Source organism: Protopterus annectens, chromosome 1.part1 (genome assembly GCF_019279795.1).
Source record: "Protopterus annectens isolate FY-2018-M chromosome 1.part1, PAN1.0, whole genome shotgun sequence".
In the NCBI taxonomy this organism is placed as follows: Eukaryota; Metazoa; Chordata; order Ceratodontiformes; family Protopteridae; genus Protopterus; species Protopterus annectens.
In genome coordinates, this window is record NC_056726.1 from 833523446 (window position 1) to 833548854 (window position 25409).

General features: G+C 41.0%; 1 protein-coding gene across 2 annotated transcripts in view; it reads left to right on the plus strand.

Moving 5' to 3' along the window:
* RGP1 (RGP1 homolog, RAB6A GEF complex partner 1) overlaps nucleotides 1–25409 on the plus strand; it is a 1859064-nt gene that overhangs the window by 1515598 nt on the left and 318057 nt on the right. For both annotated transcript variants that reach the window (XM_044078576.1, XM_044078568.1), the window contains one exon: nucleotides 11769–11896. In XM_044078576.1, the coding sequence (XP_043934511.1) occupies nucleotides 11769–11896 (128 nt within the window). The remainder of the gene's footprint in view (nucleotides 1–11768; nucleotides 11897–25409) is intronic.

Consider the following 25409-nt stretch of genomic DNA (forward strand, 5'->3'; position numbering starts at 1 on the left):
TATGTACTTTTATATTATGTATTTCTTATATTATGTATTTTTTTATATGATGTGTCCGCTTCTTATATTATGCACTTTGCTACATATGAAGTTTTTTATTTTTATATGGGAAATATAAGTATGTTTTGGTTGTTACATATAGGCATGCACCATGTTTGAATGTAATGTTATACTAGGACAGTGTTTCATCTTGATATATATATGTGTGGTCCTAAGTATTTTTATTTTTATTTTCATTTCATTTTATTTATTTTTTATTTTTATTTTTATATGTGCACATTAAGAAGGAAACAGTGGTGTTTTATACATAGGATAGATTGTGTTTTGCCTTGTGAGTTCAAGGTACTGTAATTCTTTGTGCAAAAAGTAATGGTCTGCTGCTGGCACACATTTTAGTATACATTTTGTAGACTGATTGAATAATTGGTTAATTAATTAACCACTTTAGTTTGTATTTAAACTGAGTTGATCCTCTTGAATGTAGATCTGAGGAAGCGTACATCACGGTACGCGAAAGCACTTATCCTGTCTCTTGCACTTGGAATAAATATTGTTTTTTTGGAACATTGATCAGTGTTTTTGTGATCATAATTGGACTTTTCGTGGTGAGTCTACCAGTGTTTTCCTGCCACATATCCTTACTTAGACAATTGCCTTACTCAAGCAGAGAACATGGACATTCTACTAGAGCATCTGGTGTTTGTAAAAAGATTATTGATTTGCCTAGGGTACACAGTAAACGAAAAATAAATCAAAATTAGTACCCTCTCAAGAGATAATATTTATGGGTGCAAGCTTAAATACAACTGCCCAGATGGCTTATCTCACGCCAGACAAACAAAGGCAACTGACTTCTTACTTCACAATGTTGGCAACAAAGACCCAGTTATCTGCAAGAAAAATTCTGCAGGCTTTGGGCTTCATGACATCCTGCATTCTGCTAATTCCATATGCCAGACTGCTTATGAGGAAACTACAATGGTGTCTAAAATGTGTTTGGACTCAACATTGCCACAGCCTGGAAACAGTGATTACCCTCATTCCTTGCCTTCAACAGGAGTTTCGATGGTGGGCACAGTCCTGTCACCTCAACAAGGGACAGCCATTCAACCTACCCACTGCCAGGCAGTCAATAACAACAGATGCTTCAGATTATGCCTGGGGGGCCCACATGGCAGGAAAATGTATTCAGGGCACATGGCCATCAAGCCAAATGCATCTTCATATCAATCAAAATGAGATGCTAGCTGTTCAGAATGCCCTAACAGCCTTCAAGGATCTTCTTCATACAGGACAACTACTAATAAGGATGGACAATACTACAGTCATGTGGTATATAAATAAGCAGGGAGGCACACATTCCTACCCCCTCTGCAGACAAGGCATGACTTTGTGGGACACAGCATTGACTTATCAAGTACATTTGCAAGCACAATTCCTGCCAGGAAAGAAAAATACTTTGGCAGACGAACTAAGCAGAAACATTATGGATCCCCACGAGTGAAAACTATATCCACAAGTCTTCAGCATGATAACAAAGAAATGGGGATGCCCAGACACAGATCTTTTTGCCTCCCCTCACAACTACCAACTACAGAGATTCTGCACAAGGACTTATCACAAGCAAGCATGGAAAGTGGATGCTCTATCATTCAGCTGGAAAACCCTAACAGTGTATGCCTTTCCTCCTCTGCCTCTCCTTCCCAAGGTACTCCTAATGATCAGACAAGAGAAGACAAAAATGATTCTGATTGCCCCAGACTGGCCCCGCCAGCACTGGTACCCAATCCTAAAGAGCTTGTCTCAAGGCCCAGCCTGGACATTGCCTCTAATTCCTCACTTACTGACCCAACGAAACAATCAGATCCTGCACAGCCAACTCAGGACCCTAAATCTGGCAGCATGGCGAATAATGTAGCCATTCAGAACACACCTCTCTCTAAAGCAGTGATGGATGTTATTTTGGAGGCCAGGAGGCCAAGTACCAGAAAATCTTATGCAGAAAAATGGAAGAGATTCTGTGCTTGGAACCAGGCACAAGGAATTGACACGCTTGTACCAAATATTCCTCAGATTTTACAATACCTAACTGAGATGCTGGACAAAGGCCTATCCTTCTCATCAATTAAAATCCATGTCTCTGCCATTTCAGCTCATTACAATACGGAACCACCTATTTTTTCTCATCCATTGCTAAGGCAGTACCTCGGAGGGGCCAAAAACATAAGATCTCCAAGGAGAGCACCAATGCCTGCATGGGACCTCAGTTATGTCTTGGAGAAACTCACACTGCCGCCTTTTGAGACAGCCAATACAGCTGAAATAAAGTTCTTATCTTGGAAAACAGCTCTGCTCCTAGCAATAACCTCTGCAAGACGAGTCTCAGAGTTACAGGCTCTCATGGCTGTTGAACCTTTCATCATTTTCCATCCAGACAGGGTTTCTCTGAGGACTAACCCGACATTTATGTCTAAGGTAGTGTCCAGTGGCCCTTAACCAAACCATTAATTTGCCTATTTTTTATCCAAACCCACAGAATAAGGGTGAGAGACTCCTGCATTCTTTGGACATACACAGACAGCTACACTTCTACTTGGACAGAACTAAAGCTTTCAGAAAGACTGACCAACTTTTAGTGGCATATGCTGCAGGATCACAAGGAAAGCATATCTCAAAGCAGACTATTTCGAAATGGATAGGCCACTGCATTCTATTCTGTTATTCACAACATGGCAAATCTATTCCTAAGGGCATTAGGCCACATTCTACCAGAGCAGCAGCCACTTCAACAGCCTTCCTCAGAGGGGTACCAACCAAAGACATTTTTGAGGCTGCAACTTGGAGTTCAGTGCACACTTTCACCAAGCACTACCATTTACCTCTCTACTCTAAATCCAGAGCAGGCTTTGCCACTGCAGTTTTGCAGGACCTTATAGCCTCTCCTAATCCTATTTAGACCCAGCCACCCTACCTCAGCTTTGGGATTCAACCCAAGTGTAATGACTGCAACAGTGAAACACGATGAACATAGTACAGTTGTGTACCTACCATAAATGTAAATGTTCGAGTGTATTCACTGTTGCAGTCCAGGTTACCCACCCACCATTACCCTTTTCTTTGCTGGGACTTGTCTAGACCTCTCTATCCTATACAACCTATGTGGTGTATTTGCTTGTAGATGAAGGAAATGTTTATGTTATTGCATGCATACTTATTGGCATAATTTTTTAGCCTACCAGTTTGGGGGCACCTGACATCTGGGGCAAGAAAAACTGAAGAAAATGGCGTTGGCTGCATATTTTATACCCCTGGCGCACTGACGTCAGGGAAGAGGTGACAGCAACCGACGCCGGACCAAGACTTTGGAATTCAGGCTGACTGCGGGTAGCCTGCCAGCAGGATAACCCAAGTGTAATGACTGCAACAGTGAATACACTCGAACATCTACATTTATGGTAGGTACACAACTGTACTTTGTTCACATCATATAGCCTCTATATGCTAATCCTCAGTTTGCATTATGTTTAACTTTTACAAGGTCGAACGACTTTGCCATGCGAATAATAAAGTAAGGGGGTGTGGGGCTTGCACCGCTGCAAAAATGTGATGCACTGTTTTTTTTTAATTCTCTTTGCATTCAGCTGTTACAAGTTTGGGAATGCTTTTTTCAAGTGTATTTGTACTCAAAATGTCAGTTGTAAGCAGTATTTGAAGGGCATTTTATGATACAAGCTTTTGTAGTTTGTGTGTGTGTGTGTGTGTGTGTGTGTGTGTGTGTGTGTGTGTGTGTGTGTGTGTGTGTGTGTGTGTGTGTGTGTGTTTGCCTTCTTGATCAGTGATGGTCTTTAAGAAAAGGTTTTAGGTAAAGTAATGTGCCAGGCTGCGGTTCAGGCAGGGACAGGATTATAGTTAGAATTAGCACACATGACTGAGGTAGGGTTGATACTTGAACTAAGTTTGAGAGGTATAGGGAAGGGTTGTACATTGTACTCTGACAACAGTTAGTTAAAAAGGTGTATTTGTCTGCGTCTGTTGTTTGTGTTTATGCATTTATTTGATCACAAAGTCCTGTGGTGTACAGTCACAGTCATTTAAGTGGCTGTAATTGATGGTCATCTGTGTGTGTGTGTGTGTGTGTGTGTGTGTGTGTGTGTGTGTGTGTGTGTGTGTGTGTGTGTGTGTATGTGTGGTGAGGCCAGCACAGATGCTCTTAACTGTCCCTTATTTTGAAGAAAGTCTGCTTTGTCTCATTTTAGTCTGTTCCTAATTCTGGTTGTCAACAGTGTTTTTTTTTCTGACAAATTAGTGAGGATTCTAGTTAGTACATAATGACAGCCACAAACGTTTTAGACTTAATACCTACCTAAGAAGTTCAGTTGTGAGTGTTCTGCCATTTCACACTGAGCTGATTGAAGGAAGGACACTGAGGAAACTCGGAGCTATAATATATAACATTAAGTATCCTGTTTTTTGTTTATTTTGTTCTTTATTTCTTTGTTATTTGTAGCACTTTGTGTACTGTGTATTTTTCTAGCTAGTTTCACTGTGTGTGAGGTATTAACTGGAAATTGTCCACTTTTATTAAGCATCTGTTGGGTTGTTTGTTTCTGATAACTTGTTGCAGTTAAACTCTTTTTCGAGAGGCTCCTTTAGCTGTTTAAAACTTTCATTTAAAGGCTCACTGCTGCTTTTCAGCTGTGAGAAACATTTCTGCAGTTTGTTCTAAGTAGTGGGGATATTTGTAGCATTTCCATATTCAGGCTTGTATTTGGGCCTAGTGTTTGTGGAGGCTGTGTGTCTGAGCACATATTCAGGGACATCTTGGTTTAGCCAAAGCCATCAGGCATTTCAGTGAGAGGGAATTGTTTGAGGTCATTGGCTGACTGAGGTCACCTGGAGTACAGCTTAGACTAAGCACCTCAGTGGTTCTTTTGAGATTTCTTTCTTAAAAGCTGTCACAGGTTTCAACTTTCTGTTGCCTAAGAAGTTCAGTTGTGAGTGTTCTGCCATTTCACACTGAGCTGATCGAAGGAAGGACACTGAGGAAACTCGGAGCTATAATACATAACATTAAGTATCCTGTTTTTTGTTTATTTTGTTCTTTATTTCTTTGTTATTTATAGCACTTTGTGTACTGTGTATTTTTCTAGCTAGTTTCACTGTGTGTGAGGTATTAACTGGAAATTGTCCACTTTTATAAAGCATCTGTTGGGTTGTTTGTTTCTGATAACTTGTTGCAGTTAAACTCTTTTTTCTAGAGGCTCCTTTAGCTGTTTAAAACTTTGATTTAAAGGCTCACTGCTGCTTTTCAGCTGTGAGAAACATTTCTGCAGTTTGTTTCCCACGCTCCCTCCCTGTTGGTATAGTGTTTTTATAGTTGGTTGCTTTGCAGTTGCCCACCCCTCGTGTAAATTGAATCTGGGACCCTCCTCCCAGTCTAGTGTCATCACCTCATTCTACCCAGTACAGGGAGAACATTTGAGAAGGCCAATCAGCTTAGTTTCTGCTACTCCTTTCTCTCTTTCCTTTCTCTCTTTCCACTTATTTTTTTTTATCTGCTTTTACTGTATTTGTGTTTCTTCCTACTTTATTTTGCTTTTGCGTCATCTTAAAAGTACTCAGTTGTATTTATTACTGCTTGGTGTAACTCATTCTAAGCCTTTTAATTTAAGCACTTGGGCTTCAGACCAGTTGTTTTACATTAAGAAGGTTTGTGGTCTGCACTGTAGTGGCAGAACAGGTAGCTTACCTCCTTCTAAGTTGGGAACTGCTGACTGAGGGCTCAGTGTCTGTTATTCTAAAAGTGTATTAATGCTGGTTTAAGCACTTGGGCTTCAGGACAGTTCTTTTACATTAAGAGGGTTCATGGTCTGCACTCTTGTGGGAGGAGAGGCTGGACTCTGCCCTTCTGAGCTGGGAATTTCTGGTTAAAGGCTTATAGTGCCTGCGTATTTGAACTGCTTCTTACTGAAATTGGTACACCTTGTTTGCTGTAGCACAGACTAGATCCAGGCCTGCTGAATCTAGCTTTGTTTGTATGCTTGTTGTTTGTTTGCTTGTTATTTCCCTGATATGCTAATTCCACCTAAAACGCGGCTTTTCAGCGCTTCTGTGGATCCCTAGTGAGATCTGCATTGCTTGCTGTACTTATTTCCTTGTTTCACTTGAAAGAAAGTTACTATTTGTCGTTTTTGCATTTAAGTTACCTGTGACACATTGCATTTAAGTTACCTGGCACTTGCTCACTAAGTCAGCACTAAAAAATTAAAAGCACTACACCCTCACAAACTCCCCTTGAGTACCTTGTTCCCCATTGGCCCTTTTATTCAATTATAAAGGAATTCCCAATGCTGTTCTAGCATGTCCAAAGGTCAGTTGTCAATCTCCTCTCCAGTCCAGCTGGTGAATCTGGGAATCTTGAGGCAATGTTACAACTGCCTCATGTACACAGACAACCCTCTCCTCCTCCCAACAAATTCCAACACATGTGAGAGATGCAACCATATAGCCAAACTGGAGGCTAAGCTCTCTTAACTCAGTACTGGCGTAACCAGTCAGGAGGAGAAGGAAACCACACTCACTACAATTCCAGTCTCACATAGTCCTACCACGACAGCAAACCAAACACATAAACACACAAAAACATACTCGGAGGCTCTAAATAAAAATCTGCCTAAGCAGCAGAGACCTCCAAAGCAGACACCCAAGCAACCGCTACCCCAAAACAACACACGTGCAACACATAGCTCACAAAGCCAGTGTGCCGAACAGTCACAGCCCTTAAGGCTAAACAACACACCTGATACACTTGTAATAGGTGACTCTATCGTCAGGCACACTGACGTCCCGCTCACCAGGCTGAACAAGGAGAAGGTCACGGTGAGCTGCCTGTCAGGCGCTAGGATCCGCCACATAACACAAGCACTCAGGTCACTCCAAGGCAAGTACAAATATGACTCAGTCATTGTCCATGCTGGTGTGAATGACCTGAGACGTACCTCCCTGGACTACATGAAAAGAGACATAGAGGAGCTCTCTGAGCATGTAGCCCAGGCCGGTATGACCCTGACCTTGAGTAGCATCTTACCCTCACCAAGAATGATGCCACAATATGAAGACAAGATGATCAATTTCAACAATTGGCTTAAGTATTGGTGTCATTCAAAGGGGATCCAATGCCTGTCAGCCTGGGATTATATGCTCGACAAGCCACGATGCTTCGCTAGGGACGGCTTGCACCTGTCACCCTTGGGCTTTCGGATATTGGCAAAGGCTCTTGCTACCCCCATAGTGCCTTTTTTAGCCAAGGCTCAAAAGACAAACCCACCTCCATAGGTATCACAAGGGATAAGAAAGTAAGAGTAATGCTACTCAACACCAGAAGTCTAAACCTCAAGATGCTCGCACTCGAAACTCTCCTTAGCATGGAGAACATCGATATCTGTGCAGTAACAGAAACCTGGTTCAAGGCTCCCGAGAGCACCCCAGCACAACCAGATTATACCTCATACTATGCTTTTCGGCCCCAAAACTTGGACCGAACCACAAAAGCAGGGGGAGTATCAATATTCGTCAAAGATACCCACACCTCCAGGTTGGTGGCACAGCACGAAGCATCAGAGACTATCCATGTGCAACTAACAGTGGGTAAAACTGCCTTCCAGTTTATAGCCTGCTACAGACCACCTTCCCAAACCCAGGAACCCCACTCTGCCTTCCTGAGAACACTGGAAAATATGAAGGTCTCTCCAAACACCATTATACTGGGCGACTTCAACTACCCAAACATAGACTGGGAGCATTACTCTAGCTCCAACACCCTAGCCCAAAGGTTCTTAGAATTTATAAACTCACATGCTATGGAACAACTTGTTACCACTCCCACAAGAGGGGAAAACATACTGGACCTGATCATCACCAACATGGGGACTCTATGCTCCAGACCAGAAGTGTATCCCTCACTGGTAAGATCAGACCATAAACAAATCTCACTGGATATTCACATCCTGACCCCACCCCCTACCCAGAAAACCACAGTGAAAAACTTCTCTAAAGCAGATTTCACACTCCTCAAAACCGAGGTGGAATCCTTCAAAGCCCCCGGGCCTGTGGAAAATACGGCCCAGACTGCAGAATCCTTTATAAACGCATTCTATGAACACCTTCAGGAATGCATGGATCATGCAATCCCAAAAAAAACCCAATCCTCCAAAGGCAGACGTCCTGTCTGGTGGACCCCAGCCATAAACAAACTATACAATAGAAGGAGGAAGCTACTACATGATAGAGCAAAATCCCAAAAAGGGAAGGCATCTCTGATCAGTATTAGCAAAAAACTACGGGCACTCATTAAATCGTCTAAGGCCAGCTTCGAGAGAAAAATTGCACAGGACACTAAGGATAATCACAAGGCTTTCTTTAGTTATGTTAGGAACCTAGGTGGGAATTCCCAGATATGCTCAGAATTAGTCCAAAATGACAAAAAATACACCAAACCCACAGACATTGCCAACATCCTAGCTGACAGGTTCAGCAAACTCCCCACCAAAAGGGCAAATATCTATCCCAGCAGAGTGCTGCCTCCCTGACATCTCAGATGCTCAGGTAAGAGCCGCCCTCTCCAAAGCGAAAAACATAGCATCAATGGGACCAGACGGTGTCCGGGGCTGCGTCCTACATGAACTCCAAGAAGAGCTAAACCCAAACATAAAACTACTGTTCAGTCTCAGCCTGACTACAGGATATGTACCCAAAGAGTGGCGTACAGCAACAGTGGTCCCTCTCCACAAAGGTGGTGCCTCAACGGATCCTGGAAACTATCGCCCCATAAACCTGACTAGCTTGGTCTGCAAAGCTATGGAAGGGATCATCATGGACCTCATAAATATAGATATTGGGTACCTACAGACACTGGATCCTACCCAGTTCGGCTTTGTTAAGGGCAGATCCTGCCTCTTAAACCTGGTCGATTTCTTTGAAACAGTCACCAAGGCCATTGACGAGGGGAAGGTGGTCCACACAGCCTACCTGGACCTCGCAAAAGCCTTTGATACAATACCCCACTCGGGCATTATAGATAAGCTCACCAGCTTAAATATGAACCCCTATGTCACTAGATGGGTTGCAAACTGGCTCAAGGACAGAACCCACATGGTTAGAATTGCTGGAGCCATGTCAGACTCAAAACCAGTTACAAGTGGTGTCCCACAAGGCTCAGTCCTGGGACCTCTCTTGTTCGGTATATATTTCTCGGAGGTACAGACCAACACGGAAGGACTGTGGCTGACCAAGTTTGCAGATGACTGCAAACTGGGCGCCATAATCGACTCTCCAGCCGACACAAGCATCCTCCATAAGGGCCTCATAGAAACAGACAACTGGTGCCAGAGCCATGGCCTCAAGCTAAATGCCAAAAACTGTATAGTCATCCCCTTTGGCAAAAACAAAGTGCCCACAAATTACCACATAGGTGGTAATCCATTATGTACAGAAGAAGTAATTAGGGACCCAAGTTGATGCAATCTCTCATTTGACAACCACGTGGCCAAAGTGGTTAGAAAAACATTTTATATAGCCCACCTAATCATGAAGGGATTCACATCTAGATCAGGGGAGGTCATCGTGCCTCTTTACTCATCCCTCATCAGGCCCATAATTGAGTACAATGCCCCTTTTGGGATGTACCTTACCAGACACCTGCAGCAACTGGAAAGACCCCAAAAGTACCTCACCAAGAGGCTCAAAGGGCTCAAACAGATGCCATTTGCTGCCCAGTTAAAGAAACTCCAGCTCTACTCAGTGGCATACCACCTGCTCAGAGGCGATCTGTGCCTGACGTATAAAGCCATGTCCAACCCGGAATTAATGGACATGCTGCACCTCAGAAAATCCAAATCCCATCGAGCTACTCGCTCGAGAGACTTGAACCTCAGCACTGAAATAAATAGGACATGGTGGAGGGACAGATTCATAACCCAGAGGCTCCCTTCACTCTGGAATAAAATCCCAGTCCAGGTTAGGCAGAGTCCCTCATTGATTCTCTTCAAGAGGAATCTTGATGAGTGGATGTGAGATCGTAGGTTTACCCTGGGTATCACTTCTGTGTCACTGTTAGATAGAGGCACAGTATACTAACCTCGAAAAAGGGCATAGCAAAATTAATTTAAAATGGGTGGCGAAAGCCAAACACACTCTGGCTAGGCTTATAAATGCCCTAGGGCAGATAGCCTAGTATGAACCTATGAGCCTTCAGAAAAAGCATGCTAATGCAAAACCTGTTGCAGCAACTTTCTAAGTTAAGGGCAGTATCTGTCCTTGATTTTGATCTGTTGTCCCCTATTATTTGTTAGCTTTCTCCTTAATTTTTGAACTAAGATGTGGATCATATGAAATACAGGACATTTGAGTCTTGTGACCATTTATGCCTTTCTAGTACCCACCCTCAGACAGAACCTCTTCTCTTAAGCAAGGCTAGACCAGTAAAGCTGGGGTGAATTTGTGAATACCCATCCAGTAATCCAGTTCCCATTTGAAGGCTGCTACAAAGAGACTGCTAAAAGACCAGCAAGGAGCATGGCATAGCCTTTTACTCGAGACAATTGAGTCATAAGAAAAGACAGGCCATAGAGGCCCATCTTAGACCTGTCAAGGCTAAACAAGTTTCTTAAAATACCAATGTTTTGGATCCTAAGTCTTCTAGCTCGTATTCCTCTACTCTTTCATCTAGCCTTCTTGCTCTCCCTAGACCTGAAAGATGCTTACCTTCACATACCTACAGCCAGGGAAGACTGGCATTACTTGAGCTATAAAGCAGGAGGGGTCCATTTTCAGTTGACTTCCTTCCCCTTTGTTTTATTTACTGCACCCAGGTTATCCACAAAATTCCTGGCTCCATTAATTGTCTTCTGCACAATGAGGGGCATCCATATTTACTCATACCTTCACAGCTGCCTGACTCAGGCACCAACCCTCGAAGAGAGACAGAACAATTCAATCCAGTCTGTTTCTAAAACGTAGGACTCTTTGAAACTGCTAAGTCACACCTTCTACAAATGAGACTGATTTTTTTTTCCTTGGAGCCCATTAGGACTCCATTCACCAGAGGCCTTCCCCCCACTAGGAAAAAGTCCTGCACCTGACCATAGGTGGGGAGTGTCTTGGAATTTTGAGATGTTTGTGGGAAAGAACTGAAAAACACATGCAGATGCCACTGCTTGTGTGCTGGTTTGAGTGGCATAATGACCGCCTATGTTGCAGGAAGCAGAGGAAGAAGTAATTGTGACCATTCACTGTTGCCTCTTGCAGATGAAGGTTTTATTTTAATAGAACACTGCTCAACATTTTTATTGTTCAGACTCACTCAGCTGAGGGCACTGTCTAGTTAAGTGACTTGCTCAGTGTCTGTCGCAGTAGGCAAATGCTGACTGAGGGAATCAAATCCTGGAGCACAGAAAGTGGCTCATTAACAAGTTAAATCCATAATTCTCTACACTTAATTTAGACCTGCTGTAAAAAGTGCTCTCTTGGGCTCATTGTTCTGGTGAGTACTTCACATGTTATTTTGTTATTTTTTTTTTAAATGTTCACATTTGCCGTTTGTGATATTTTGCTTGACTATAATCTCAGCCATGTGTTCTCTGGCTACATTTATTTTTCTTCATTGCCTGGAACGTTTGTGTAAGAGATTGTGCAAATTTATAATGGTAGTTCAACATAAAATATTTTAACAGCAGTGGATGGGTACTGATGATTGTATATTTCTTAAATAGATCTTTTCAATATTACTAATACACGTGGAAAAGTTGGAAAATTCTGCATTTTCAAGACTGTGTATAAAATTGGTGAGGACATTGTGGGAACTTTTGATTTCTCAGAAGGAGATATTCCTTGTTTGCAGGTTAGTATGAAGCTTGATTTCTTAATTTTTATCCTCTAACAAAAGTGCACTGTACTTCTCAACCCTAAAGAAAATAGCAAATGTTTTTTTCTAATCTTATAGTGCTGTGCATTTCTGGAAACATTTTTTTTTCAATCATTTTTATTTTTGTTTTACATTTGCAGAAACCATAACCTTTCCATATTTACAAAATGACCATATTTGCATGTTATACATTGTGGATAAAGTAGAAATATGTAGGTCATACAACATACCTAATTACAATATATACAAAGATGCTTTCCCAATTAATGTCATTAGTCTAAAAACAGCACATACAAAAATGATTCTTCATCCATAGTTAAGCTGTGTACTCGTGGGAATGCTTCCAGTTCATAAGATATGGTGTACCTTGTGCTTTATGCTAATAAGATGTTATAGGACTGTTTCCAGATTGCTCGGGCTTTCATATTTTTGTTTCTTTTGTCCAATACTATTTTATGTGCTAGTAGATGTTTAATAGCAGATTTCTTGAATTCCTCCCAAGAAATACTTACAGGATCTAACCATTTGCGAGCTATATATAGCTTCATTAATAAGAAAATCGTTATGAGTTAGCTTGTTTTCCTGAGATATTATAAGTGAGTTAGCTTGTTTTCCTGAGATGTTGGCCGGGAGGATGTGTAAAAGAGTAAATTCCCATGTTAGTGTTGATGCTTGATACCCCATTTTTTTCAGTTGTAACTTAAAGGAATTCCAAAGCTTGAAAACGCATTTACAACTCCAGAATATATGTATTAGGTCTGCAATCTGGTCTTTACAGAGTGGACAGTATGGGGACTTAGATGCATAGAATTTGTGAAGAATTACTGGGGTGAAATAAGCATTATTATTAATCAGGAGTTGCGTGTAAGAGAGTTTTTTAAGTGGAATAGTTTTCATTGTTAAGTTGATTGCCTTTTCTATTTGCTGGTCATTGATATCAGGTTTTAATTTTCTCCAGTAATTAGAGAAGAGAAGGTCTTTCTGGAATTTGATTTCCCCTATCATTTTGTGTGAGTTTGTTATTGTTTTCCTTGACATTAACATAGTCTTCCAAAGTAAGGTACAGTTTTCAATGTCACTTTCGAGTATGGTGAGGTTTTGGAGGTAACTGGAACACACCTCTTTGATTTGTCTTAAAATTATTATATATACTTTAGGTAAGTTTAGATTACTTCTTAATTCATGTATTGTGCTATTGAGGAATGGGTAGATATCCTGGATTCTCTTATGTTTTAACCGAGGGAAGGAGTGTAGGTTTAGCATCTTGTTATTTATTTTTAAGTTAGGATTTTTATGGAGGGATTGTAGTATTAACATAGCTTGTCCAAGGTTTAAGGAGTGAAAAAGTTTTTGAGTTATATTTATAGAATGTTTTAGTGGCTCTATTATGTTACAGGCCTGTAAATCTTTTTTATTTAAGAAGGGAAGCGCTTTGGGATTGATGTCTAGTGTTTTTATGTACCTCTAGTATATTGTTACCCAGGTCGGTGAACCAGTCTTTGCCGAGGGGTCATACTCTGCTATTCTCAGTATTCTATTAGTGTTGATAATAGAGTAGTAGGTTTTGAAATCTGGCAAGATCAGACCCCCTTTGTTCTTGGGAAGTGTTAGATTTTGATATGATATTCTGGTCTTTTTAGGTTCCCATACAAATTTTGCTAGAAAGGTATGAATTTGTTTTAAGAATTTATTATGTATAGTTATCTGAGATGTCATAAATAGATATATTAATCTAGGTAGTATGTTAATTTTAATTATTGATACTTTAGACAAAAACGGTAGCTTGCGGTTATTCCATCTTGTACAATTTTGTGTTATGTTTTGCCATTTAAGAGTTATGGCATTTCTGGAAACTTGACAATTAGGGAAGAGAAGAAATTTCATTCCAAGATTTTCCGAAAAGCCACGCACTCGAACTCCTATTTACATTTTGAGAGTGAGCACCCACCTATAATCAAAAGAAGGGTATTATTAAGGGGCATTTAATTAGGACACCAAGGATGTGCAGTGAGGATCGGGTTTTCTTAGAGGAAATGAAGGTGATGAAGGGGTTCTTCTCAGAGAGAGGTTACCCCAAGAACTTGATTAATCAATTGATGAAAGAAGTGAACCAAGGGAGGAAAGGAAAATATGACCCAATTTTGGGGAAAACTTTACCACAAAGTAATCATAATATGGAAAAATAAAGGGCTGAATTATGAAATGGCATTTATATACACACATTTTATTCCAGTGAAATTGAGAACATCATTAGGAAGTACTGAAAACGTTTGGTTATAAATAGTGAAACCAGCAAAATTATTCCATCAGTACCGATATTTATTAAAAAGAGAGAGAGAAATTTAAAGGAAATGCTGTAAAACCAGGGTAGTGATAAAAGTACAGTTAGACCCCACAAGAAAGGGGGAACATATAAGTGTGGTTTTTGTCAACAATGTTAGAGCAGGAAAGTAGTAATATCCCATCTAGAAAGTTTAAAATTAAATTTAAGGAGTATTTTAATTGCAACAGCAAAGGGGTTGTGTACGTCAGTGTCTGTTAGACATGCCTTCGTTTTTATATAGGCAAGACAGAGAGACCATTGAAAAGAAGAATATATGAACACTTGCATGAGCTCTCCCAGAAAAAAAGATACAAATTCTTTATTTAGACACAAGAAAGACTGTAAGAATTGTATTTTCAAGTTCTCTGTACTTGAACAAGTGAAACCAGATATATCAATTTGCTGTTAACAGCAGCCTGCATTTAAAGTGGATTGTTGAGAGACAGCCTTACAAGACTGTCTGCAAATATATAGAGCTGAGTATATATTTTTTGTATTATTCTGTATTATAGAGCTAAATTGTTACTTAGATATCTGTCGTACTATTCTGCAAATATACAGATATCAGTATATATTTTTTTGGTTATAATTTGCACTGATTCCTCATATCTATCTCTGTTGAAACTGTCTTCCCCACCCCCCTCCATCATTTTAGTTTCTATAGCTTGTGTGTTAACTCAAGGTTCCCTTAATTTGCTGTTAATAGCAGCCTGCATTTAAAGTGGATTGTTGAGAGACAGCCTTACAAGGCTCTCTGCAAATATATAGAGCTGAGTATATTTTTTTGTAATATTCTGTATTATAGAGCTAAATTGTTACTTAGATATCTGTTGTCTTACTGTTCTGCAAATATACAGATATCAGTATATATTTTTTGTTATAATTTGCACTGTGATTCCTCATATCTATCTCTGTTGAAACTGTCTTCCCCCCCCTCCCTGTTCTTGGTTGTAGTTTTAAATTTGGTGGCTGTTGCAGTGCCCGCCCCACTGTAGATTTGATCTAGGACACTCCCCCAGTCCCATCTCTTTACCGCATTCTACCTAATAAACCCTTTCTGCACTTGCTTTTAGTCCTTTTTAATTTAATTACATTTTTTCAAACTGTGTTGACTAATATTGCTACATACTCAAGCATGCCAGCTTGCACTGCATGTGAATTGTTTTTACTACTGTTTTTGCTACTTTTCTGAAAAAAAAAAAAAAATTTCTGCTTTTACTGTATTTGTGTTTCTTCCTACTTTATTTTGCTTTTGCGTCATCTTAAAAGTACTCAGTTGTATTTATTACTGCTTGGTGTAACTCATTCTAAGCCTTTTAGTTTAAGCACTTGGGCTTCAGACCAGTTGTTTTACATTAAGAAACGCTAATACCACCTAAAACGCAGCTTTTCAGCGCTTCTGTGGATCCCTAGTCATATCTGCATTGCTTACTGTACTTATTTCCTTGTTTCACTTAAAAGAAAGTTACTGTTTGTCGTTTTTGCATTTAAGTTACCTGTAACACATTGCATTTAAGTTACCTGGCACTTGCTCACTAAAGCAATTATATAAGTAAGCACTAAAAAATTAAAAGCACTACACCCTCACAAACTCCCCTTGAGTACCTTGTTCCCCATTGGCCCTTTTTTCAATTATAAAGGAATTCCCAATACTATTCTAGCATGTCCAAAGGTCAGTTGTCAGTCTCCTCTCTGGTCCAGCTGGTGAATCTGGGAATCTTGAGGCAATGTTACAACTGCCTCATGTGCACAGACAACCCTCTCCTCCTCCCAACAAATTCCAACACATGTGAGAGATGCATCCATATAGCCAAACTGGAGGCTAAGCTCTCTCAACTCAGTACTGGCATAACCAGTCAGGAGGAGAAGGAAACCACACTCACTACAATTCCAGTCTCACATAGACCTACCACGACAGCAAACCAAACACATAAAGACACAAAAACATACTCGGAAGCTCTAAATAAAAATGTGCCTAAGCAGCAGAGACCTCCAAAGCAGACACCCAAGCAACCGCTACCCCAAAACAAAACACATGCAACACATAGCTCACAAAGCCAGTGTGCCGAATAGTCACAACCCACACCTCCAGGTTGGTGGCACAGTACGAAGCATCAGAGACTATCCATGTGCAACTAACAGTGGGTAAAACTGCCTTCCAGTTTATAGCCTGCTACAGACCACCCTCCCAAACCCAGGAACCCCACTCGGCTTTCCTGAGAACACTGGAAAATATGAAGGTCTCTCCAAATTCCATTATATTGGGCGACTTCAACTACCCAAACATACTGGACCTGATCATCACCAACATAGGGACTCTATGCTCCAGACCAGAAGTGTATCCCTCACTGGTAAGATCAGACCATAAACTAATCTCACTGGGTATTCACATCCCGACCCCACCTCCTGCCCAGAAAACCACAGTGAAAAACTTCTCTAAAGCAAATTTCACACTCCTCAAAACCGAGGTGGAATCATTCAAAGCCCCCGGGCCTGTTGAAAATACGTCCCAGACCGCAGAATCCTTTATAAATGCATTCTATGAACACCTTCAGGAATGCATGGATCATACAATCCCAGATAAAACCAAGACCCAATCCTCCAAAGGCAGACGTCCTGTCTGGTGGACCCCAGCCATAAACAAACTATACAATAGAAGGAGGAAGCTACTAAATGATAGAGCAAAATCCCAAAAAGGGAAGGCATCTCTGATCAGTATTAGCAAAAAACTACGGGCTCTCATAAAATCGTCTAAGGCCAGCTTTGAGAGAAAAATTGCACAGGACACTAAGGATAATCACAAGACTTTCTTTAGTTATGTTAGGAACCTGGGTGGGAATTCCCAGATATGCTCAGAATTAGTCCAAAATGACAAAAAATACACCGAACCCACAGACATTGCCAACATCCTAGCTGACAGGTTCAGAGCAAACTTCTCCCCACCAAAAGGGCAAATGTCTATCCCAGCAGAGTGCTGCCCTCCTGACATTTCAGATGCTCAGGTAAGAGCCACCCTCTCCAAAGCAAAAAACACAGCATCAATGGGACCAGACGGTGTCCCAGGCTGTGTCCTACATGAACTCCAAGAAGAGCTAAACCCAAACATAAAACTACTGTTCAATCTCGGCCTTACTACAGGATATGTACCCAAAGAGTGGCGTACAGCAACAGTGGTCCCTCTCCACAAAGGTGATGCCTCAACGGATCCTGGAAACTATCGCCCCATAAGCCTGACTAGCTTGGTCTGCAAAGCTATGGAAAGGATCATCATGGACCTCATAAATAAAGATATTGGGGACCTACAGACACTGGATCCTACCCAGTTCGGCTTTGTTAAGGGCAGATCCTGCCTCTTAAACCTGGTCGATTTCTTTGAAACAGTCACCAAGGCCATTGATGAGGGGGAAGGTGGTCCACACAGCCTACCTGGACCTTGCAAAAGCCTTCGATACGATACCGCACTCGGGCATTATAGATAAGCTCACCAGCTTAAATATAAACCCCTATGTCACTAGATGGGTTGTAAACTGGCTCAAGGACAGAACCCACATGGTTAGAATTGCTGGAGCCATGTCAGACTCCAAACCAGTTACAAGTGGCGTCCCATAAGGCTCAGTCCTGAGACCTCTCTTGTTCGGTATATATTTCTCGGAGGTACAGGCCAACACGGAAGGACTGTGGCTGACCAAGTTCGCAGATGACTGCAAACTGGGCACCATAATAGACTCTCCAGCCGACACAAGCATCCTCCAAAAGGGCCTCATAGAAACAGACAACTGGTGCCAGAGCCATGGCCTCAAGCTAAACGCCAAAAAGTGTATAGTCATCCCCTATGGCAAAAACAAAGTGCCCACAAATTACCACATTGGTGTTAATCCATTAAGTACAGAAGAAGTAATTAGGGACCTGGGGACCCAAGTTGATAGCAGTCTCTCATTTGACAACCACGTGGCCAAAGTGGTTAGAAAAACATTTTATATAGCCCACCTAATCATGAAGGGATTCACATCTAGATCAGCGGAGGTCATCGTGCCTCTTTACTCATCCCTCATCAGGCCCATAATTGAGTACAATGCCTTTTTTGGGATGTACCTTACCAGACACCTGCAGCAACTGGAAAGACCCCAAAAGTACCTCACCAAGAGGATCAAAGGGCTCAAACAGATGCCATATGCTGCCCGGTTAAAGAAACTCCAGCTCTACTCAGTGGCATACCGCCTGTTCAGGGGCAATCTGTGCCTGACGTATAAAGCCATGTCCAACCCGGAATTAATGGACATGCTGCACCTCAGAAAATCCAAATCCCATCGAGCTACGCGCTCAAGAGACTTGAACCTCAGCACTGAAATAAATAGGACATGCTGGAGGGACAGATTCATAACCCAGAGGCTCCCTTCACTCTGGAATAAAATCCCAGTCCAGGTTAGGCAGAGTCCCTCATTGACTCTCTTCAAGAGGAATCTTGATGAGTGGATGGGAGATCATAAGTTTAACCCAGGTATCACTTCTGTGTCATTGTTAGACAGAGGCACATTATACTAACCTCGAAAAAGGGCATAGCAAAATTAATTTAAAATGGGTGGCGAAAGCCAAACACATTCTGGCTAGGCTTATAAATGCCCTAGGGCAGATAGCCTAGTATGAACCTATGAAGCTAAGGCGTGGATTGTGGGAAGCCCTTTTAGAATACAAAGAACTATACTGGCAGCTTAGGCTGGATTCAACTAAAAAACCGGGACTGAATGATTATGTTAGTATTAACAATGTCCTTAAATTAAAGGCAGCTAAACTTTAGAAAAGGAAAGAGTATATGCATTCATTTTGTTTGTTTTTGTTTTAAAACAAGGATTCATGATAGTATGTATTTTATTATGGCAGCTAGAATATGTGTATTCATCTTGGTTGCTACTGTTTTAACACAAGGGTTTACTACAGAATATATTTTACTATGGCTTTAAATAATGCAGGAGAATGAATTTATTTAATTAATTATGCGTGAGATGGTACTATTGGCTGACAATTTTTGAATGTGTTTATAATTGGCTGATTGATTTTATTCCATGTTCTGATGAAGCTTGGGATAGACTGAAAGCACTTAACTTCTTGTGGAATTGTTTGTGATGTGGCATTTTAACAGTTTTTTTCATATATCCTGGACTATCAAAAAAGGTTTGGAGCCTGAACTTTTTTGGAATTGTTTGTTTTGTGATATTTCAACAGTTATTTAATATATCCTGGACTATACAAAAGGTTTGGAGTCTGCTACGGTGTTTTTTTGTTTCAACAGTTTACCTTTTGGTGCTTTTTTTCTGAAACTTTACAATTACCTTTTTGTGGCACTTCAAATTGTTATCTGGAGAAAATTACACCTGGCTTAGAAGAGGGGAAATAACTATATTAGTTAAAACACATCCTTTTTGAGGCAAATTGTTGCCTATGCATTAACCACTCTGACTGCCTCTGTGGAACTGGCTTCCGTTTCCACAGTATTTCAGAGCTATTTTTTGCTTGAGGCCAGATTTATATACAGTTTTTAATGGAAGTTGTGTCAGACCTTGATGTTTATTTTGTTTTCCTCCAATTTTCTTTAGCAACTTAAGGCTTTTCGTCCATCTTGAAAACTCCATTGTATCAAAGCTTTTTAACATATTTTTCATAAAGCTGGTCAGGAAGTATGCCATTCTCTTCAATTAACATGCACATTTATGGTATACAAATAGCCCCCAAGGATTTTCACAGTGAGTTTTTAAAGGCATGTTATGGGCTGGACCATAATAGAGGTACTTGTGAGGATTTGAAAATTTAATAATGCTGTTAGATCCAGATGGCTAAAAGCTTTATTTTCATAGATGACAGAAACAAATACAGAAACTAGAAAAATCTCTTTAAGAAAAATAGAGTAGTTACAAGTCTTGTCATTTAGCTACAGTGAAAATGGAAGAAAAGAAGTAGAAGTTGTCTGAAAAGCTGATTAAAAAGGAGGTGATATCATAAAAACATTAAAAACTATGCTCTCTTTCAGTTGTATTTAGTTAATTACACTTGTGTCTCACAGAAGTTGGTCATTTAGGCTCATAAGTAGGAGTCACCAACACCATGCTAGGCTCTTTATAAAGAGAAATAGCCAGCTTTGTCATTGGTATCATTAGCTGAGCCACGTTAAATGTTTTCTAAGTTCAAGAGCTCTTTGGACTATAGAAAGACGCACAATATTTGATTGTGAACTTATCCAAGTGTCCACTGAGGCTTGTAACATTGAAGGATATGACATCTGCACTACCATGTCATTCCGTTTTACATGTCAGTCAGCTCTGCCTGTTGTTTATCGGGGATCTAACTGTAAGGATTTTGTGGGATAATAGGTATACAGCAGGAAATGGTAAAATGGCAACAGCTTGTGCTGGCACTCACCCAGGATCAATGTACGTTCTCTATTGTTAATCAAACAACACCTTCTTCTGTACCAGTGTTAGGGGAATGTAAAAGAAAACAGAAGACCTCCTTCCCATCTGACTTGTGGCAGACAGGACGGTTTCTGTATGCTGCAGTTCTGGTTTCTTTTGTGGGTCTGAATTTGGTACATGATGATATGTCTCATAGGTTCATAGGTGTGTACTAGGCTAATCGCCCTGGGGCCTTTACAAGCCTAGCAATAGGATTACCCTGGCATAGTGCCACCTGACCTTCGTTCCCAGTGCCTCTGTCGAGTAGAGCCACTGGTGTTATCCCCAGGGTGAATTTTCTGTTTCCCATCCACTCATTAAGATTTCTCTTGAAGAGGGTCAGCGAGGTGCTCTGCTTGACATGTATGGGAAGTCTGTTCCATAGCATGGGTAGTCTCTGGGTTATGAACCTGTCCCTCCAGCATGTTCTGTTAATTGTGGTAATGAGGTTGTGGTCTCTGGAGCGTGTGGTGCGGTGGGATTGGAATTTCTTTAGATGTAGCATTTCTAACAGAGCTGGGTCAGATATGGCTTTGTAAGTCAAGCAGAGCTCGCCTCTAAATAGGCGATATGAAATGGAGAATAGTTGGAGTTTTTTGATTCTGTCCATATAGGGCAAGTGTTTAAGGCCTAGGAACGTCTTTGTGAGGTACTTTTGTGGTCTTTTTGTTCTCCCTGAGGAGACACAGTTGCAATACTCACTGTGTGTTAAATTCCTCATAATGTCCTTTGTTTTGAGTCTTTCAGTTTTTGTATTTCCTGGGCTGAGACTGAAGCTGAAAAGATTCCTTCTACATCAGTCCACTGCCACACACTAATAAATATTTAATAAATAAATACAAGTTAATTGTGTGCCAGAATTATTGAGATGGTGAGAGTGTAATGGTCCAAGTGGTCTAGTCTTCTCATATTTTATAGATTTAAGTACATTGCAACATCTACATAAACAGTCTGTAGCGGTTTACTATTGTAATTACGAACGTCACTTGCTCGAATGAAATATGTGCGAATGGAATCGCAAACATTGCAGAAATGTCGAAAACCACATAGCCGAATGAGTGATATATCGAGGCAGGTAGTAGTTCGAAGAAACGTATGCGATGTTTCATATGCGACAAAGTACATAGTCGCAGAAATGTCTACGGAATAATGTACAAACGTTAAAAGATGTCATCCCGCAATGCCAATGTGGTGGAAAGTAGTAGTGAAGCGTACAGACTGCAAGCGATGGCACAGGTAAGATGCATCTATAACATGTGCTAACCAAGCGATGTGCTAAAGTGCGAATCCACAGGGTAAATCGGAAAAGGTGTAGACTGACCTTCGGAGCTGTACACGCTGGTCATAGTAAATGGTGTTAGCGACAGCATAGATATAGTCATAGTTACTATAGTCTGTTGAGCATTGGTGTCATGTGTGAAGTTGTAACTTTCACTGGTGGTCATAACTGTAACGTTGGCAAGGGTAATCATGTTTGGTATATGTCTGTTGGCAGGTTGGTGATGATCAAGCTACGAGTGCACATCCAGGCACACTGCAGAATGTTTATCACACCGTAAAGTCCCAGAAAGGGAAAGACATGCTAACAATTGATAGCTATCTGTATTACCTAGAAAAGGCAGTCGGAGATAGGAAATACTGGTGTTGTTGCTTGAAAACCACTGAGAAGTGCAAGGGAAGATGTGTAACGGAGTGCAGTCCTAATGGCGAAATATTGTTAAAGAGTAACGCCCATTTCCACGCACCAAACACTTGCAAAGGAGAATGTATGGAAATCAAAGAAAGTATAAAGAGAAAGGCTAGACAGACAACAGATGATCCTTGCAGGGTGGTTTCTGAGGTATTAGCGACATGTTCAACCGACATAACAGTAGAGTTACCTAATACTAACGCTTTGAAACAGGTGGTTGTACGGAGTAGACGTAAGGCATGTGCAAACAAGTACGGGGATTGTATTAACCTTAAGGATCTCACTAGTGAAATGATACCTATTAAGAATGGTAGTTTCGTAGTGAGACATGCAGCGGAGTGCGTAGATACGAACCAGGTTGTATTGATAACTACAATCACTAATCTTAAGGTGTTGTGTAACGCCGAGTTCATCATGGTTGATGGCACATTCCCAATACGTACACCTGACTTCAAACAACTATACAGTATACATTTCAATATAGACAATGCTGATAAGAGGAAGTCCATTCCTGTACTGTACGGGTTGCTTGCATCCAAAACAGAATCATGCTACAACATATTTTGGGAAAATGTTATGCAGTTATGTACGGAATACTCATTACATTTAAATCCAAAGATGATACTAAGTGATTTCGAGAGGGGGGCAGTAAATGCTATCACACAACACTTCCCAGGATCACTGTCTAAAGGGTGCTGGTTTCACTTTTGTCAAATCATATGGAGGCAAATTCAGAAGTTACACTTAGTGTCTGCATTTGGACAATGTCGACATTTTTCTACTCTGTAAGGAATTACCTGCGTTGGCATTCCTAAAACCTGATGATGTGGTAACCACCTTCAATGACATTGAAATGGAATTCCCTGATACTGGGAAGCCGTTGTGTATATTCTTCAAGGAGAACTACCTATTCGGTAGACCCAGACGGTATGGCATGCGAGGTAGTACAGGGGAAAGACTACCGCCGCTATTCGATTTTACATTTTGGAGCCATCATGATACCTGTATGGAAGGCTTTCCCAGGTCTCAGAATATGGTGGAATGCTGGCATCGACGCCTTCGTAGCTTACTGGGGAGGAAAACTCTGTATATCTACGATATACTCCATGCTATACAACTGGAGCAGAATCATGTTGAAGATCTGCTCTCTCGCGTATTACTGTGTCTCCCACCATCACCAAAACGTAAACGGCTCACGGACAGAGAGGAGACGTTTAGGAAATTGTTGGATAAACGGGATACCTTCACGTGCAGGGGCTTTACTGCACTAGTTGCGAAACACTGTTCGTTTTAGGGTACGGGTATTGTAATCTTGTCACAATTGTTCGTGGTCTCGCAGTAATCATACATTGCTGTCACTTGGGTTGTTTCACTTTGTTCCACACACAAACTAATGGTTAAGTCACTGCCGCTATATGGGACTTGTTCCGGTATTACTCTAACATGTTATGTGTTGTTGGGCTATCACACAGTGTACGTTACTGCAGACATCTACAACGGATGTTGAAGAGTTGTAACACGTCATAGTACTCGATACTACATTGGAGAACATTTCATATCCGCTGACTTTATATGGCGAGTATACAGATGCATCTCGTTTTACATCGCCAGATGTGTGGTATTGTACAGATGGTATTAGTACATCATGCTGGATATCCGACGGAACCCTTCGATATCGAAAATGTCGACTGTACCGTTTTTGACATTTTCGGTTAAGCATGTCGATGTCTCTTGCGTTCGATAGCCTGTGTTTCGAATATATGGTTCGGACAAAGCAGTATTCGCTAAAGTGCTGTTCGTTTATCTGATAGTAAACCATCTGTAGCTCCTAAAAGAGCAGATAATCTTTACAGAGATCTTACTGGAAGACTCCATTTTACATAACCTTTAACACTAACCCTGGTACTATTTCACATAGTTTAACCCAATATCAGAATAAAATGCTTTCACCAACTTCCATTCTATCTGAAAGAGAGTCATAAAATCTTTTTTTAAATGCCTTTATTAAATTATCACGTCTGACATAGGCAAAGTTGCATTTATATAAAAGTAATCACACCATATTAACAAGTTCACATTTACAAACATTATGCATCACATATATTGTGTATTCTATAATCTAAGCAACATTACATAATTTATTTAATTTTTGCTTTCTCTTAAATCTCATTCCTGTTCCAAAACATTTTTTCTGTATGTATTGATGTCCTTCCTTTTCACTGTTGCAGTATTTCTTACAGTAGGGATCCCTTGCCAAGGGTGGCCTGACATTCAACCAGTATACCAAAGCCTTTAGGTTGCTAAGGGTACACCATACATCACACATATGCTCCTTGCATACTGCGTTGGGCATAAAGGTGATGTCTGGATGTACCATCCTCAGAACTTATTTGCCGCCAGTCCACACACCATCTTTGATAGTTGGTCTGCTCACCTTGTTTGCTGGTTTACCAAGCTGTCTTTCAGATAAGTGCCTCATTGGGGTTTTGCTGTTAACTTTTTTCCTTTGTTTTGTTGCTTGTGGGGTTCATGTTGTCCAGAAGGGGTAAATGCCAGTGCAGGAGACAGATGTCCCATAAAGACCATCACTAGTAGTGTTTATTTTGTTTAGGTGCTTCCCACAACCATATGTCTTGTTCTGTTTGCCAGGCTTTCTTCCTGAAGACTCTGTATAATCGGCTTTCCTCTTTGGCCATATATTTAAAAAAACAGTATCTTAAGCTTTTGGCAAAAGACACAATGGAAGGAACTTCCCGCTCTGAGGATCAGCCATCTGAGAAGAAGGCCAAGAAAGCTAGGTCTGATCCTTCGGCTGTGCCACCTCCACCAGATGTCTTTCTCGAGGCTAGTGAAATCCTGGAAGAGCACCTGGCTCCTTTGTTGGATTCCTCTGCCATGAACACTTCAGAAGCTGCTATGGATCTGGCTTCATGCATGTCCCTGGAGGCCTTGCAGACGTCTGCTTCGGATGTTCAAGGTGAACCACAGCTGATTATTACTGAAGGGCCTAGGGGTGTTCCTCAGTCGGGAGGA